This window comes from Nicotiana tomentosiformis, chromosome 3 (assembly GCF_000390325.3).
Source record: "Nicotiana tomentosiformis chromosome 3, ASM39032v3, whole genome shotgun sequence".
In the NCBI taxonomy this organism is placed as follows: Eukaryota; Viridiplantae; Streptophyta; class Magnoliopsida; order Solanales; family Solanaceae; genus Nicotiana; species Nicotiana tomentosiformis.
In genome coordinates, this window is record NC_090814.1 from 140,876,578 (window position 1) to 140,895,680 (window position 19,103).

Below are 19,103 nucleotides of genomic sequence, written 5' to 3' on the forward strand. Positions count from 1 at the left end.
GTGACAGTAGCCATGTGAGGCTGTACTTGCTCTTATTTGTTGTTGCACTTTGTTGCTAATTGTTGCTGTTGTGAAATTTTCTGGAGGGCTCATATATTGTTGTACCTGAGCTCGAAATGTTTTGATTTAAAACACCGAATTGAAAGCATGCCTATTTTTCTTGCTGAAATTACTGAAATGAACTGCATTTGTGTAACTCGTCTTTGCTTCTCAATTCCTTATTTAACTCTATTACTTACTGAGTTGTAAGTACTCACGTTACTCCCTGCACCTTGTGTGCGGATTCAAGTGTGACCGGACGTGGAGGTCATTGAGTTCGTGCGCAGTTGATCTTTCAGAGATTTACGAGGTAGCTGTCGGCGTTCGCAGACCTTCTGCTCCCTCCTTATTATCTTTCTTTCTCTGTATTGATATCTAGACGCAGACTATTGTAGACACTATCTTTTAGATTGAGAGTCTAGTTTCTCATGACTTAGAGACGTCTGTACTTATCTTCGAGAGGCTACAGAACCCTTAGGAAACTCCACATTTTTGAATTCTTGTCGTGCGAATCTGTTGATTCTAGTAACTAAATATTTGTTATTTCATTGTCTCACAGTTGGTGAGGACTAGTACTATCGAGCAGGATGGACAGCCACCAGTATCACCAGCCAGGGCCACGTGAGGCCTAGGGCGGGGTAGAGGCCGCGGTAGGGGCAGAGGTGCAGGACCAGATTCCAGTTGTTGATGCACTAACTCAAGCACCACCTGTGCCTATTATGATTCCAGGCCTTAGCTCAGATTCTGGCCGCGTGTACCAGCCTTGCTCAGGTGGTCTCTGTTCCGGCCATAGCAGCCACTTCTCAGGCCGGGGGAGTGCTTAGACTCCCGCTGCCCGCACACCAGAGAAGGTGGTACATGGATTCCAGACACCGGTGGCACCACCAGCCCAACCGGTTGCAGCTGCTTAGGACTATGTGGTTCCTACTATGCCTGAGGATGAGCAGCATAGATTGGAGAGGTTTGGGAGACTCCAGCCTCCATCTTTCAGTGGTGCAGATGGAGAGGATGCACAGGGTTTCTTGGACAGGTGTCATAGGATACTCCGTACAACATGTATTCTGGAGACCAGTGGGGGTCTCGTTCACTACCTTTCAATTCTATGGGGTTGCATTCAGTTGGTGGGAGGCTTATGAGAGGCGTAGGTCGGTCGGCGCAGCGCCCCTTACCTGGAAGCAGTTCTCCGTTATCTTTCTGGAGAAGTTCATGCCTCAGTCCTGCAGAGAGGAGCTGCGCAGACAGTTTAAGCAGCTTCGTCAAGGTGATATGTCTGTGACGCAATATGAGATGCGATTCTCTGAGTTGGCCCATCATGTTATCTGGTAGGTTCCCACAGACAGGGAGAGGATCAGGAGGTTTATAGATTGCCTCACTTATCAGCTGCGATTGCTTATGACCAGAGAGAGTGTCTGGTGCTACTTTTGATGAGGTTGTCGGCATTGCTCAGTAGATTGAGATGGTTCGCGGTCAAGAGAGCGTTGAGAGGGAGGCCAAGAGGCCTAGTAGATAGGGTGGATTTAGTGGTACTCCTTCTGGGGGGTCAGTTCCAACACGGTAGAGGTCGTCCATTCAGATATGCTCAGACGGCTTGCCCAGTTCAACTTGGTGCAACATCTGGCCATGGTTCTCATAGTTATCAGCAGGGTCGTTCATCTCTTGGTGCCCTTCCAGCGCAGAGTTCTTCTCGTGCTCCATCGGGTCAGGGTTCGTCTATGCCGGGTCCTTCTGCTAGTTATCCCAGTGCTCGGGGCTCCCTTCAGTCCCCAGCACCAGCACCGGGGTGTTTGGTCACATGAGGAGTTTGGTCACATGAGGAGAGAGTGTCCCCGTCTAGTGGGAGGTCCCGCTCCGCAGAGGATCCAGTCTATGTCATCAGCATTAGTTCCTCCACCACCCGCCCAATCACCTAGGGGTGGAGCTCAGTCAGCTAGGAGTTGCCCGAGAAAGGGAGGTAGAACAGAGGGTGGCCAAGCCCGTTTCTATACACTCCTTGCCAAACCAGATGTTATTGCTTTAGATGCTATGATTACAGGTATTGTCTCAGTTTGTCACAGAGATTCCTCTATATTATTTGACCCTGGTTCCACTTATTCATATGTTTCCTCGTATTTCGCTCATTTTCTAGATATGCCCCGTGAGTCTTTATTTTCATCTATTCATGTATCTACTCCTGTGGGGGATACTATTGTTGTGTACCGTGTATATCGGTCATGTGTGGTGACTATTGGGGGTATGGAGACCCGAGTAGACCTTTTGCTGCTCAGTATGGTTGACTTTGATCTGATATTGGGTATGGATTGGTTGTCTCCATGTCATGTCGTTCTAGATTATCACGCTAAGACGGTGACGTTGGCGATGTCGAATTTGCCGAGGGTTGAGTGGAGCGGTTCTATAGACTATGTACCTAGTAGGGTGATCTCATATTTGAAGGCTCAGTGGATGGTTGAGAAGGGTTGTCTATCCTATTTGGATTTGTGAGGGATGTTAGTGCAGAGACTCCTGCCATTGATTCTGTTCCGGTGGTACATGACTTTCCGGATGTGTTTCCTGCAGACCTGCCGGGTATGCTGCCTGACAGGGATATTGACTTTGGTATTGATTTGGTGTCGTACACTCAGTCCATTTCTATCCCATCGTATCGTATGGCACCGGCAACGTTGAAGGAGTTGATAGAACAACTTCATGAACTCCTTGATAAGGGGTTTATTCGGCCTAGTGTGTCACCCTAGGGTGCACCTGTTATATTTGTGAAGAAGAAGGATGGTTCCATGAGGATATGCATTGATTACAAGTAGTTAAACAAGGTCACAGTCAAGAACAAGTATCTTTTGTCTCGTATTAATGATTTATTTGACCAGCTTCAGGGGGCGAGGTTGTTCTCTAAGATTGATTTGAGGTCAAAGTATCACCAGCTGATGATTCGGGATTTGGATATTCTTAAGACAGCTTTTAGGACCCGATATGGCCATTATGAGTTCTTAGTAATGTATTTTGGGTTGACCAATGCCCCAGTAGCGTTCATGCATTTGATGAACAGTGTATTCCAACCCTATTTAGACTTATTCGTTATTGTATTCATTAATGACATCCCGATGTACTCTTGTATCAGGGAGGAGCATGCTCAGCATCTGAGGATTATGTTACAGAGATTGAGGGAGGAGAAGCTTTATGAAATGTTCTCTAAGTGTAAGTTTTGGCTCGGTTCTCTAGCATTCTTGGGGCACGTGGTGTCCAGTGAGGGTATTCAGGTGGATCCAAAGAAGATAGAGGCGGTACAGAGTTGTCCTAGACCGTCCTCAGCCACGGAGATTAGGATCTTTCTTGGTTTGGTGGGCTATTACCATCTCTTTGTTGAGGGATTTTCATCTATTGCATCACCCTTGACCAAATTGACCCAAAAGGGTGCTCCATTCATGTGGTCGGATGAGTGTGAGGAGAGCTTTCATAAGCTCAAGACTTCATTGACCACAACTCCAGTGTTAGTTCTTCCATCAGCTTTAGGTTCTTACACCGTGTATTGTGATGCCTCGAGGATAGGTATTGGATGTATTCTGATGTAGGAGGGTAGGATGATTGCTTATGCTTCGCGCCAGTTGAAGACCCATGAGAAGAACTATCATGTCCATGATCTTGAGTTAGCATCTATTGTTCACGCCCTGAAGATTTGACGGCACTATCTGTATGGGGTTCATTGTGAGATCTAGACTTATCACAGGAGTTTGCAGCATCTTGTAAAGTATAAGGATCTTAATTTGTGCCAGCGGAGATGGTTGAAGCTTCTTAAGGACTATGATATCACTATTTTGTACCATCCAGGGAAGGCCAATGTGGTGGCAGATGCTTTGAGTCGCCGGGCGGAGATTTTGGGGAGATTAGCATATCTTCCAGCAGTAGAGAGACCTTTAGCATTGGATGTACAGGCCTTAGCTGGCCAGCTTGTTAGATTGGATATTTTGGAGCCAAGTCGGGTATTGGCTTGTGCGGTCTCCAGGTCTTCTCTTTATGACCGTATCAGGGAGCGTCAGTATGATGACCCCCACCTGCTCGTTCTTCAGGACAGGGTTCAGCTAGGTGATGCTAGGGATGTGACTATTGGTGATGATGGCGTGTTGAAGATGCAGAGCTGGATATGTGTGCCTAATGTAGATGGGCTCCGGGAGTTGATTCTTGAGGAGGCCCACAACTTGCGGCATTCCATCCATTCGGGCGCCGCGAAGATGTACCAAGATTTGAGGCAACACTATTGGTGGAGGCGAATGAAGAAGGATATAGTTGGTTTTGTGGCTCGGTGTCTCAACTGTCAGCAAGTATGAACATCAGAGACCAGGTGGCTTGCTTCAGAGGTTAGAGATCCCAAAGTGGAAGTGGAATTGGATCACCATGGACTTCGTAGTTGGGCTCCCATGGACTTCAAGGAAGTTGATGCTATTTGGGTTATTGTAGATCGGCTGACCAAGTCCGCGCACTTCATTCCAGTTGGTACTAGTTACTCTTCAGAGCGGTTGGCTGAGATTTACATCCGAGATATTGTTCATCTGTATGGTGTCCCACTTTCCATCATTTCAGATAGGGGCACTCAGTTTACATCGCAGCTTTGGAGGGTCGTACAGCGAGAGTTGGGTACTCAGGTTGAGTTGAGCACAACCCTTCACCCTCAGACAGACGGACAGTCCGAGTGCACTATCCAGATATTGGAGGACATGTTACGCGCTCGTGTCATTGACTTTGGGGGTTCATGGGACCAGTTTTTGCCGCTCGCGGAGGTTGCATATAACAACAGTTATCAGTTGAGCATTCAGATGGCTCCATACGAGGCTTTATATGGGAGGAGGTGTAGATCTCCAGTAGGATGGTTTGAGCCGGGTGAGGCTAGGCTCTTGGGTACATACTTGGTCTAGGATGCATTAGACAAGGTGAAATCAATTGAGGAGTGGCTTCGCACGGTGCAGTCTAGGCAGAAGAGTTATAATGACAGGAAGGTCCATGATGTATCTTTCATGGTTGGGGAGAAGGTTTTGTTGAAGGTATTACCCATGAAGGGTGTTATGAGGTTTAGGAAGAGAGGCAAGTTGAGCCCCCGGTTCATTGGGCCTTTTGAGGTGCTTCAGAGGATAGGGGAGGTGGCTTACAAGCATGCTTTGCCACCCAGCTTGTCCAATGTGCATCCAGTGTTTCACGTTTCTATGCTCCGGAAGTATATTGGAGATCCGTCCCATGTTTTGGATTTTAGCACAGTTCAGTTGGATGGTGATATGACTTATGATGTAGAGCCGGTGGCCATTTTGGATCGGCAGATCTGAAAGTTAAGGTCAAAGGATATAGCTTCAGTGAAGGTGCAGTGGAGAGGTCAGCCTATGGAAGAGGCCACCTGAGAGACCGAGCGGGAGATGCGGAGCAGATATCCACACTTATTTGAGACTCCAGGTATGTTTCTAGACTCGTTCGAGGACGAATGTTTGTTTAAGAGGGGGAGGATGTTATGACCTGGTCGGTCGTTTCGAGAGTTATAGCCCCGTTTCCCCCATTTCTGCTTCTTTTTGTGTTCATCAGCTATATTATGATATGTCGGGTTAGTTGGTTCGGGTCCGGAGAGGTTTCGGAGTGAATTGACACACTTAGTCTCTTTATAATAAACTAAAGTAGGAAAAGTCAACCGGATGTTGAATTATGTGAAAACGATCTCGGATTTGAATTTTGATGGTTCTGTTAGCTCCATTAGGTATTTTGAACTTAGGAGCGCGTACATATGTGATTTGGAGGTCCGTAGTGGAATTAGGCTAGAGTTGGCGAAAATTGAAAATTTGACAATTTTGGTCGGCAGTGGAAAATTTGATATCGGGGTAAGAATGGATTTCCGGAAGTTGGAGCAGGTCCGTGGTGTCATTTGTGAGGTGTGTGTAAAATTTGAGGTCATTCGGACGTGGTTTGATATGTTTCGGCGTCGTTTGCAAAATTTGGAAGTTTAGAAGTTCTTAGGCTTGAATAAGAGGGTAATTTGGTGTTTTGATGTTGTTTTGAGTGATTCGAAGGTCTGCATAAGTTCACATGGGGTTATATGACTTGTTGGCATATTTGGTTGAGGTCCCGGGGGCCTCGGGTGTGTTTCGAATGCTTAACGGATTGAGTTTTTGGACTTATGAGATTGCTGAAGACTTCTGATATATGGTAGTTTCGCACCTGCAGTGGGGAGGCCGCAGGTGCGTACTCGCACGTGCAGAGGAAGGAGCGCAGAATCGGGAGTTGAGGAGATGGCCGAGGGTCGCAGGTGCGAGGGTGTTTCCGCATCTACGATCCCGTAGATGCGCCTGAATCTCCGCAGATGTGGAAAATGAGTTGGAAGGAAGGATCACAGAAGCGGACTTTTATCCGCAGGTACGCACATGCAGGCGCGACCACTTGCACGCATATGCGGACCCGACCCTTTTATTCATTCCCGCACCTGTGATGGAATTTCCGCAGGTGCGGCGTCACAGATGCGACTGAAGGTCCGCAGGTGCGGAAGAACTTGACAGAAAAGTGGGATTTCGAGGGTTTGATTCCCATTTCGATTTTGGGACTTTGAGAGCTCGGTGTGAGGCGCGTATTCGAGGTTTCTTCAAGACGATTCTTAGGGTAAGTGATTCTAACTCGGATTGGACTATATTCCATGAATCTATTGCTATTTTCATCATCTAATTAGAGATTTGGGTTGTAAATTTAGGGGGGAAATGGTAGAAACTTCATAGGATTAAATTTTGAATTTTGGAAGGTAATTTGAGGTTGGATTCGAGTAATTCATGTATGGTTGGGCTCTTGAGTGGATGGGTGTTCATATTTTATGACTTTGTCGGATTTCGAGACGTGGTCCCGTGGGCCGGTTTGAGCCGATTTCGGAGTTTGGGCTATATTTTAGTAGTTTTTCTGTGGGGTTGATCCTTTTAGCCTATATTGACTATCTCGTACTATTTGTGCCTAGATTCGGGGCATTTGGAGATTTATTCGAGGGACAAAGGCATTGCGGAGTAGGATTTTTGCGCGTTTGAGGTAAGTAACAGTCTTAAATCTGATTTTGAGGGTATGAAATCCCGAGAATTTGTATGATGTGAATATTTGGAGGTGACGCATATGTTAGGTGGAGGGCGTGTGAGCATGCGCCGTGAGGGATTGTGACTTGGTCCGTCCCGTGAGACTGTAAAGTCGAATAGCCATTGTTATTACTTGTTTTTCCTTGTCTTGAGCAATTGACTGCCTTTCATGTTAGAAGCCATGCTTAGGCCATATGATATCACTGTTGGGACTCGCAGCAGTCGAATACTTGTTGAATTGTGTGCTAATTATTGTCTTGTACTCAGTCACAGTCTTACTTGTGTGTTATATCTCCATTCCCTCTCATTTCTTGTTGATACTTGTTGTATTCTTTGTTTGGGCTAATTATTATGATATTCTGTGAGCCGGAGGGGCTGGAGAGGTTAGTAACTGAGATAGGGCATGCATGTCGGGTTGAGATCTATGTGAGATATATTGGATCGGACTGTACGCCACAGCAATATTGGATCGGGTTGCACGTCGCAACAAGCCTTCGGGACATATATCAGATCGTGCTGCACACCGTAGCAATATATGGATTGGGCTGCACGCCGCAGAAATATATGGATCGGGCTGTACGCCGCAGCAGTATTGGGCCGGGCTGCACGCCACAGCAATATAGCGCTTGGGCTGTAGGAGCCCCTCCGGAGTCTGTACACCCCTAGTGAGCGCAAGTACCTTTGATTGTGGGTATTGAAGCTTAGAGCCAAGTGATTGAGTTGTTGAGATAGATGAGTGACAGTAGCCCTGTGAGGCTGTACTTGCTCTTATTTGTTGTTGCACTTTGTTGTTAATTGTTGTTGTTGTGAAATTTTCTGGAGGGCTTATATTGTTGAAACTGAGCTCGAAATGTTTTGATTTAAAACATCGAATTGAAAGCATGCCTATTTTTTCTTGCTGAAATTACTGAAATGAACTGCATTTGTGTAACTTGTCTCTGCTTCTCAATTCCTTATTTAACTCTGTTACTTACTGAGTTGGAAGTATTCACGTTACTCTCTGCACCTTGTTTGCAAATTCAGGTGTGACAGGTCATTGAGTTCGTGTGCAGTTGATCTTCCGAAGATTTATGAGGTAGCTGCCAGCATTCGCAGACCTTGTGCTCCCTCCTTATTAACTTTCTTTCTCTGTATTGATATCTAGACGCAGACTATTGTAGACATTATCTTTTAGATTGAGAGTCTAGTTGCCATGACTTAGTGGCACCCCTATGTCGGGCTATTTTCCGCACTTATGTTTTATTTGGGTTTTACCCCGTATTTATGAGAAAATCCGGTTATTTTAAATATCTTAATTCATTTTGGTAAATTTTGAAAGTGTTTTGAAAAGGTCAGCTTGCCTAGTACCACGATAGGCGCCATCACGACAGGTTAGGTTTTGGGTAGTGACATAGTTGTTCATGAAAAATGACATCTCTAGAGACAAAACACTGCTTTGACTGAAGGTTATACAATTTATAACCTTTCTTTGCAAAAGTATAGCTAAGAAAGACACATGGGATAGCTCTAGTTTTCAGTTTGTCTCTATGAGGAATTGGAATAGTGGCTCTCAAATGTGAATAGCTAAGTGTCTTGCCAAATAACAACTCATAAGGTGATTTATTCTGTAGTAACCTAGAGGGGAGTCTTGGTACTTTGGATTGGAAAAGTAAGGCCCTGGAGGCTTCTAGAAGGGTTCTATGTTTCCTTCCCACCACACTATTTTGTTGAGGTGTGTGTGGACAGCTAGTTTGATGGATGATTCCATTTTCAAAAAAGAAGGAAACTGTAGCATTGTTATTTCCCAATTCTAGAGCATTATCAGACCTTATGCTTTGAATGGTGACATGAAATTGAGTTTGACCCATCAATACAAAGGCCTTTAGGAGAGGAAAGGCATTACTTTTGGACTTCATCAAATGAGTCCAAGTGCATCTAGAGAAGTCATCAACAATGGTAAGGAAATATTTTCAGCCTGAATATGTAGAAATGTGATATGGTCCCCAAATGTCAACATGAACAAGTTGGAAAGGCTTAGAACTATGAATAGAAATATCAGGAAATGGTAATCTAGTTTGTCTAGCCATAGGACAAATAGTACATGGAAAAGACTGTGTAGAGGAACTATTAGAGGAAATTTCATAAATGCTTTTCATTTTAATAAAAGGAACATGTGCAAGTTTATGATGCCAAACAATGTCCATTTTATTCATAGCATCTTTATTACAAGAAGAGGAAACAATATTTACAGTACAAGGAAAATGATCAGAAACAGACAGAGATGACAAGCTGTTACAGGCAGTTGACAAAGTAACATGAGGCTGAGAAGGCTTTTCCCACACAAATTTATACAACCTAATGTCCAGTTTTCTAAGATCCAGAGGCTTCTTCAGAGAAGGGCCCTGTATAAGACATGAAAGTCTAGTAAACTGAACTATACAATCAAATTGGTCTGTGAGTTTGTGTATAGAGATGATTATGCTTAAAGGAAGGTAGATAAAGGACATTGTGAAAAACTATAGAATTGGTCAAAACAAAAGAGCATGTGCAAGTAACTTTTACTTTGTAACCATTTGGAAGAGACACTAGGAAAGTAATAGGTAAAGGTGTGATATTAATGAGATATTCTTTATTAGCAATCATATGGTCAGAAGCACCAGAGTCAATTATCCAAGTTAAAGAATCAGATTGGTTTAGCAAAGTGGAGTTGAAACTATATACTACATTCTTAGGCAATAAAGTACCAGCAAAGTTAGCAGAACTCATGATATTGAGTTGAGGTGCAGGATCAAAGACATCAGATTACTGCAACAAGGAGAGCAATTGAGAGTATTGCTTCTTTGTCAACCCAGGCACCACAAAAGCATTTTCAGCAACAGGCACAATAAAGGTTTGATTGGAAGAAGTGCACTCAGAAGCAGACAAATCAGAGTCCGTCACCATATTAGCAGTTGCCTTTCTACCCTTAGTGTAACGACCCGGCCGGTCGTTTTGAGAGTTAGAGCCCCGAACCCCTATTAACTGCTTTCCCTATATCTATTTCTGCTATTGTGACTTGTCGGGATGATTGACTTTGAGTTTCTGAGTGTTTTGGAACACTTAGTCCCTAAAAGAGAGCTTAAGTCTTAAAATTTAGACCATAGTCAAAATTGTGTGAAGACGACTCCGGAATGGAATTTTGTTGGGTCCGTTAGCTTCATTAGGTGATTTTGGGTTTAGCGGGTTGCCCGAATTGTGTTTTGGAGGTCCGTAGCTCATTTAGGCTTGAAATGGCAAAAGTTGAATTTTTGGAGTTTTGGGCCGGTAGTGGAATTTTTGATATTGGGGTCGTTTTCTGATTTCGAAAGTTGGAGTAGGTCCGTAATGTTGATTATGACGTGTGCGTAAAATTTGAGGTCAATCGGACGTGATTTGATAGGTTTCGGCATCGGTTGTATAATTTTGAAGTTTCAAGTTCTTTAAGTTTAAATTGGAGGGTGATTCATGATTTTAGCATTGCTTGACATGATTTGAGGGCTTGACTAAGTTCATATGGTGTTTTAGGATTGGTTGGTATGTTTGGTTGAGGTCCCGGGGGGCTCGAGTGAGTTTTGAGTGCTTAACGGATCAAAAGTCGGATTTGTGTTGCTGCTAAAGTCTTCAGGCATCTATCATTTTCGTACCTGCGGTGGAGAGACCACAGGTGTGTGATTGCACGTGCGGAGAGGCAAGCGCAGAAGCAGATTTGGGATGTGAGGTCAGGGGTCACAGGTGCGAAGGGAAATGCCGCATCTGCGATGACCGCAGATACGCTAAAGGACCCGCAGGCACGAAAGTCATTTCTATCATTCGCGCTGCATATTTACTTTGGGACTATGGAACGGTATTCCGGGAGATCCCCCTATACTGCATATTTACTTTGGGACTACGAAACGGTATTCCGGGAGTTCCCCCTGCACATTTATTTTGGGACTACGAAACGGTATACCGGGAGATCCCCCTGCACATTTATTTTGGGACTACGGAACGGTATTCCGGGAGATCCCCCTGCATATTTATTTTGGGACTACGGAACGGTATTCCGGGAGATCCCCCTGCCCATATATGTTTGGGACTACGGGACTGTATCTCGGGAGATCCCCTGTTGTGTTTTTGTGTACCAAGCTGTTACCTTCTATGGTTTCATTGTTGTTAAATTTCAGCCTTTATTTTATTGCGGTATTACACCCTATATTATTTTATTATATATTTACCAATAGGGCCTTGACCTGACCTCGTCACTACTCGACAGAGGTTAGGCTTGGCACTTACTAGGTACCGATTGTGGTGTACTCATGCTACTCTCTGCACATGTTGTTTGTGTGCAGATCTAGGTGCACTTTATCAGTTGCACTATCAGTGAGCCGGGATAGCTTTGGAGACTTCAAGGTATATCTGCCGCATCCGCAGACCTCGAAGTCTCCTTCTACTCTTTCTCATGTCCATTATCTTCTGTATTTTTCCTTGTTAGATTCTGATGTATAGAGAAACTAGATTTTTCCTTCTGTAGTTTGTGATTCACGATGTTCCGGGTTTTTGGGATTTGTTGGGTATTTTTGAATAATTGGTTAAATTTATATTTTTATTTCAATATTCCGCAAAATGTTAGGCTTACCTAGTTGTAGAGACTAGGTACCGTCACTATTTCACACGGAGGGGAAATTGGGTCGTGACAAGTTGGTATCAGAGCTCTAGGTTCATAGGTGTCGTGAGTTACAAACCGGTTTAGTAGAGTCTCATGGATCGGTACGGAGACGTATGTACTTATCTTCGGGAGGCTATGAAACTGTTAGGAAAATTTCACTACTTTGATTCCTTGTCGTGCAAAAATTGTTGACTTTAAAGATTCTAAGCTTCTGTATTCTATTCTTTCATATATGGTGGGGACATGTACAAACGGATCTGATGACCAGGCACCCGCGCCCCCTGCTAGAGCCGCGAGAGGGTGGGGCCAGGGAAGAGGCCAAGGGTGTCCACATGGTGCAGCCAGATCACCTGCACGAGCTGCTATAGAGGATCCCCCAGTAGCTCCAGCTGGAGGGCAGACACCTGAGGCACATGTTCCTGCATCAGCCCCCCAGGAGACTCTAGCCCAGTTTATGAGCATGTTCAGCACCTTAGCTCAGGCTGGTTTGATTCCACTTACTCCTACCACATCTCAGGCTGGGGGGGGAGCACAAACTCCCATCGCCGGTACTCCAGAGCAGTGGGTTCAGGTCGACCAGGTTCCATAGGTTGTACCAATGCAGCCAGTAGCTCCAGCTCAGCCCGAGGTTAGGGCAGCAGCTTCTGAGGCGGAGCATCTTAGACTTGAGAGGTACAAGAAGTACCACTCACCTACTTTCAGCGGATTGGCTACAGATGATGCTCAAGGTTTTCTGGAGGAGTGTCATCGTATTCTCCGTACTATGGGTGTAGCGGAGACGAGCGGGGTTTCTTTTACCACATTCCAACTTAGAGGAGCTACCTATTAATGGTGGCGTGCTTATGAGTTGAGTAGTCCGGCTGAGGCAGCTTCACTTACATGGACTCAGTTCTCGGACATGTTATTGAGAGAGTATGTCCCTCAGAGCTTCAGGGACTTATGGCGCGCGGAGTTTGAGCAGATGCACCAGGGTGCTATGACTGTGTCAGAGTATGCAGTTCGCTTCAGTAATTTGGCCCGACATGCGCCGGCCTTAGTTGCCACAGTTCGAGAGAGGGTCAGACAGTTTATTGAGGCTCTCCATCCTAACATCCGGAGTAATATGCCAGGTAATTGGAGATGGATATTTCTTATCAGCAGGTTGTGGGTATTGCCAGGAGATTTGAGGGCATATTTGCCCGGGATAGAGAGGAGAGGGAGGCCAAGAGGTCTTGAGAAGCTGGTTATTATTCTGGATCTCGTTCCCCAGCAGCTCGCCATGGTAGGGGTTATGTGAGCCGCCCCATTCATTCAGATCTTCCAGCCTCCAGCGGTGTTCCAGCTCCTTCTAGACACCAGGAGCCTTATTATGCACCGCAAGTATCTAGTGTGCCTCCTACACGGGGTGTTCCTAGCGGCCAGTCCAACAGACCTGGCCCGAGCCAGTCAGAGAAGCCACGCCCTCCCAGAACTTGTTTTGAGTGTGGCGACACTCGCCACATGGTGAGGGATTGCCCCAGGATTAGGAGGGGTGCACCTTCATAGACTTTTAAGCCACAGCGTGCTCCACCGAGTCCTCAGGCTATGATTACAGCACCAGCTGCCACCCCACATGCTCAACCAGCTCGAGGTGGAGGTTAGGGAGGTAGAGGTCACCCTAGAGGGGGAGGCCAAGCCAGATATTATGCACTTCCTACTCGTACAAAGGCAGTTGCTTCTGATTCTTTCATTACAGGCATTGTTCCGGTCTTTCATAGAGATGCGTCAGTATTATTTGACCCAGGCTCTACATATTCTTATGTGTCCTCTTATTTTGCTCTGTATTTGGGCGTATCTCGGGATTCTTTGAGTTCCCCTATTTATGTATCTACTCTTGTGGGAGATTCTCTTGTTGTGGACCGCATGTATTGGTCGTGTTTTATTGCTCTTAGTGGTTTGAGACCAGAGCCAATTTATTATTGCTCAACATGGTGGACTTTGATATTATTTTGGGCATGGACTGGTTGTCGCCCCATTATGTTATTCTTGATTGTCATGCTAAAACTGTGATGCTGGCTATGCCAGGTTTACTGCAATTAGAGTGGAGAGGTACCTTAGAGTATACTCCCAGCAGAGTTATTTCTTTTCTTAAAGCTCAACGAATGGTTGAGAAGGGGTGTGACGCGTATCTAGCTTATGTGAGAGATGTCAGTATTGATGCCCCTACAGTTGAGTCAGTTCCAGTAGTGAGGGACTTTCCAGATGTGTTTCCAGCTGATCTTCCGGGCATGCCGCCCGACAGAGATATTAATTTTGGCATTGATTTGTTGCCGGTCACTCAGCCCATCTCTATTCCTCCATATCGTATGGCTCCTCCTGAATTGAAGGAGTTAAAAGAGCAGTTATAAGAATTGCTTGATAAAGGCTTCATTCGGCCTAGTGTGTCACCTTGGGGTGCTCCTGTCTTATTTGTGAAGAAGAAGGATGGTTCTATGTGGATGTGTATTGATTACCGACAGTTGAACAAAGTCACATTGAAGAACATGTATCCATTTCCTCGTATTGATGACTTATTTGATCAATTACATGGTGCCAGAGTGTTTTCCAAGATTGACTTACGTTCAGGTTATCATCAGTTGAAGATTCGAGAGCCGGATATCCCGAAGACTGCTTTCAGGACCAGATATGGTCACTATGAGTTTCTTGTGAGGTCTTTTGGGCTGACCAATGCCCCAACACCTTTTATGCACTTGATGCACAGTGTGTTCCGACCCAATCTTGACTCATTCATCATTGTGTTTATTGATGAAATTCTGGTATACTCCCGGAGTCGGGAGGATCATAAGCAGCACATGAGGACTGCACTTCAGACCTTGAGAGAAAAGAAGTTATATGCACAATTTTCAAAGTGTGAGTTTTTGCTAGACTCAATGGCATTCTTGGGTCATATAGTATCGAGTGAGGTGATCCTAGTGGATCCGAAGAAGATTGAAGCAGTGCAGAATTAGCCCAGACCGTCCTCAGCTAAAGAGATCTGAAGTTTCCTTGGTTTGGCGGGGTATTACCATCGCTTTGTAGAGGGATTCTCATCTATTGCAGCAACTATGACCAGGCTGACCCAGAAGGGTGCTCTGTTCAAGTGGACAGAGGAATGTGAGGAGAGCTTTTAGAAACTCAAGACAGCTTTGAGTACAACCCCAGTATTGGTATTACCCACATGTTCGGGGTCTTATACTGTATATTGTGATGCATCTCGTATTGATATTGATGCGGTGTTGATGCAGGACGTTAGGGTGATTTCCTACGCGTCCAGATAGCTGAAGGTGCACGAAAAGAACTATCATGTCCATGACCTTGAGTTAGCAGCTATTATTCATGCCTTGAAATATGGCGGCATTATTTGTACGGTGTTCCTTGTGAGATTTACACCGATCATCAGAGTTTCCAGCATCTGTTTAAGCAAAAAGATCTTAACTTACATCAGTGGAGGTGGTTGGAGATACTTAAGGATTATGATATCACTATTTTGTACCACCCTGGGAAGGCCAATGTGGTGGCCGATGCTTTGAGTCGTCGGGTAGAGAGTTTGGGGAGTCTAGCATATCTACCAGCAGTAAAGAGGCCATTGGCGTTGGATGTTCAGGCCTTAGCAAGCCAGTTTGTGAGATTGGATATTTCTGAGCCGAATCGATTATTGGCTTGTTTGGTCTCTCGGTCTTCTCTTTATGATCGTATCAGGGAGCGTCAGTATGATGACCCCCATCTGCTTGTCCTTAAGGACACGGTCCAGCACGGTGATGCTAAAGAGATTACTATTAGAGATGATGGTGCATTGAGGATGCAGGGCAGGCTATGTGTGCCCAATTTAGATGGTTTGCGTGAGTTGATTCTTCAGGAGGATCACAGTTCGTGGTATTCTATTCATCCGGGTGCCGCAAAGATGTATCAGGACTTGAAACAGCATTACTGGTGGAGGAGAATGAAGAAGAACATAGTAGAGTATGTGGCTCGATGTCTGAATTGCCAGCAGGTAAAATATGAGCATCAGCGACCAGGTGGATTGCTTCAGAAGTTAGAAATTTCGGAGTGGAAATGGGAGCGGATCACTATAGATTTCGTAGTTGGACTCCCACGGACCAGCGAAGGTTTGATGCAGTTTGGGTGATTGTGGATAGGCTGACCAAGTCGGCTCATTTCATTCCTGTGATGACTACCTATTCTTCCGAGCAGCTAGCTCGAATCTACATCTGTGAGATCGTTAGGCTTCATGGCGTACCGGTATCTATTATCTCTGACCGGGGTACGCAGTTTACATCACGATTCTGGAGAGCTATATAGCATGAGTTAGGTACTAGGGTTGAGTTGAGCACAACATTTCACCCTCAGACGGACGGGCAGTCCGAGCGCACTATTCAGATATTATAAGATATGCTCCATGCGTGTGTGATAGATTTTGGGGGTGCTTGGGACCAGTTCTTGCCAGTTGTAGAGTTTCCTTACAATAACAGTTATCAGTCCAACATTCAGATGGCATCGTATAAGGCTCTATACGGTAGGGGGTGTTGGTCCCCAGTGGGTTGGTTCGAACCCGGTGAAGCCAGATTATTGGGTACGAACTTGGTTCAGGATACCTTAGAAAAAGTGAAGGTGATTCAGGATAGACTTCGCACAACCCAGTCTATACAGAAGAGTTATGCAGACCGGAAGATTCGCGATGTGGCATTCATGGTTGGAGAGCGAGTCTTGCTCCGGGTTTCGCCTATGAAGGGCATTATGATGTTTGGAAAGAAGGGCAAGCTGAGCCTAAGGCTCATTAATCCATTTAAGGTGTTGCGTCGAGTTAGGGAGGTTGCTTGTGAGCTTGCCTTGCCTCCCAGTCTAGCAGGAGTTTATCCGGTATTCCATGTTTCTATGCTCCGAAAGTATCACGGCGATCCGTCCCATGTGTTGGATTTTAGCTCAGTTAAATTTGACAAGGATCTATCTTATGTTGAGGAGCCAGTGGCTATTTTAGACAGGCAGGTCAAAAAGCTAAGATCAAAGGACATTGCTTCCGTGAAGTTCATTGGAGGGGACAGCCGGTCGAGGAGGCGACTTGGGAGACCGAGTAGGATATGCGCATCTGTTATCCTCATCTTTTAACCACTTCAGGTATGTCTCTATGCTCGTTCGAGGACGAACGATTGTTAATAGGTATGTCTCTATGCCCCTATTAACTGCTTTCCCTATATCTATTTCTGCTATTTTGACTTGCCGGGATGATTGGCTTTGAGTTTCGAAGTGTTTTGGGACACTTAGTCCCTAAATGAGAGCTTAAGTCTTAGAATTTGGACCGTAGTCGGAACTGTGTGAAGATGACTTTGGAATGGAATTCTGTCGGTTCCTTTAGCTCTGTTAGGTTATTTTGGGTCTCGGGGGGCTCGGGTGATTTCGAGTGCATAACGGATCAAAAGTTGGATTTGTGTTGCTGCTGAAGTTTTCAGGCATCTGTCATTTTCGCACCTGCGGTGGAGAGACCGCAGGTGCGTGATTGCACGTGCGGAGAGGCAAGCACAGAAGCGGATTTGGGATGTGTGGTCAGGGGTCGCAGGTGCGAAGGGAAATGTCGCATCTGCGATGACCGCAGATACGCTAAAGGACCCGCAGGAGCGGAGGAGATCACAGAAGCGGACAATAGTCCGCAGGCGCGCATTCGCAGGTGCGGCCCTTTTTCCGCAGAAGCAGACCCAGCCCTCTTAAGTTATTTCCGCACCTGCGAAGGAAATTCCGCAGGTGCGGCATCGCAAGTGCGACCCAAGGTCTGCAGATGCGGAATAACTGGGTAGAAAAGGGGCAGATTCGAAGGTTTGAAGTTCACTTCACAAATTTGATTGAGAGCTCGGTAGAAGGTGGAATTTGGAGATTTTAGGAGGAAATTTTTGGGTAATTATTCTTAACTCCCTATGGTTATATTCCACTAATCTATGCTTGAATTTATCATTTTAATTCAGATTTGGGGGGGAAATTGAGAAAAGTTCTTAGGCCGAATTTTGGTGTCGGATTTTAGTAAATTTGATATGGTTAGACTCGCGAGTGAATGAACTTTCGTATTTTATGACTTTTACCCGATTCCGAGAAATAGGTTCCACGGGCAATTTTTGAGTTAATTTTGGAATTTTTGTTAAAGTGTTGATTTCATTAATTAGATGAGTGTATTTTGGTTGTATTTATGATATGTAATTGCTTTTGGCTAGATGTGGGCCATTCGGAGCCGGATATTCGTAGGAAAGGCATTGTGATCGATTGATTGAGCTTGGTTCGAGGTAAGTGGCTTGCCTAACTTTGTGTGGGGGAAATCCCCTTAAGATTTAGAACTAGTGTGTTGTGTGAGCGCCGTGTACGTTAGGTGACGAGTACGTATACAGGCTAGTTGTGGAAAACCCGATTTTCTTACTGAGCAGTAACATGTTTTCCTGTTATTTTGAGTTATACCATTTTAATGAGTACTAATTTATTTTTATTTCTTAATTGAGTTATTCCAATATGTGTAGCAATCATGTTTAGACTAATACAACATGTCTACGTGTCTTAATTGTTTATGTGAATTATTTGCAACATGCTTAATGAATTTCCAGCTTCTTCCCTGACTGGTACTTAGACTAAATTTTAAGAATTTCGTGATGTAGTTGTATTTCTATCATTCGCGCTGCATATTTACTTTGGGACTACGGAACGGTATTCCGGGAGATCCCCCTGTACTGCATATTTACTTTGGGACTACGGAACGGTATTTCGGGAGATCCCCCTGCACATTTATTTTGGGACTACGGAACGGTATTCCGAGAGATCCCCCTGCACATTTACGTTTGGGACTACGGGACGGTATCTCAGGAGATCCCCTGTTGTGTTTTTGTGTACTAAGCTGTTACCTTCTATGGTTTCATTGTTGTTAAATTTCAGCATTTATTTTATTGCGGTATTACACCCTATATTGTTTTATTATATATTTACCAGTAGGGCCTTGACCTGACCTCGTCACTACTCGACCGAGGTTAGGCTTGGCACTTACTGGGTACCGATTATGGTGTACTCATGCTACTCTCTACACATGTTTTTTGTGTGCAGATCTAGGTGCACCTTATCAGCCATACTATCAGTGAGCCGGGATAGCTTTGGAGACTTCAAGGTATATCTACAGCGTCCGCAGACCTCGGAGTCCCCTTCTACTCTTTCTCATGTCCATTATCTTCTGTATTTTTCCTTGTTAGATTCTGATGTATAGAGACACGATATTTTTCCTTCTGTAGTTTGTGATTCATGATGTTCTGGGTTATTGGGATTTGTTGTGTATTTTTTAATAATTGGTTAAATTTATATTTTTATTTCAATATTCCGCAAAATGTTAGGCTTACCTAGTTGTA

The 19,103-nt window shown here is 45.0% G+C and overlaps 1 protein-coding gene across 1 annotated transcript; it reads right to left on the bottom strand.

Moving 5' to 3' along the window:
• Positions 1–9,052: 9,052 nt before the first annotated feature.
• LOC138908585 (uncharacterized) lies at positions 9,053–10,025 on the bottom strand. The gene is made up of 3 exons (XM_070199262.1): positions 9,889–10,025; positions 9,645–9,795; positions 9,053–9,484 (listed from the first exon to the last, which is right to left on the bottom strand). Exons 1-3 carry the CDS (start codon positions 10,023–10,025, stop codon positions 9,053–9,055), a joined length of 720 nt encoding a protein of 239 aa, XP_070055363.1.
• Between the last annotated feature and the right edge of the window lie 9,078 nt (positions 10,026–19,103).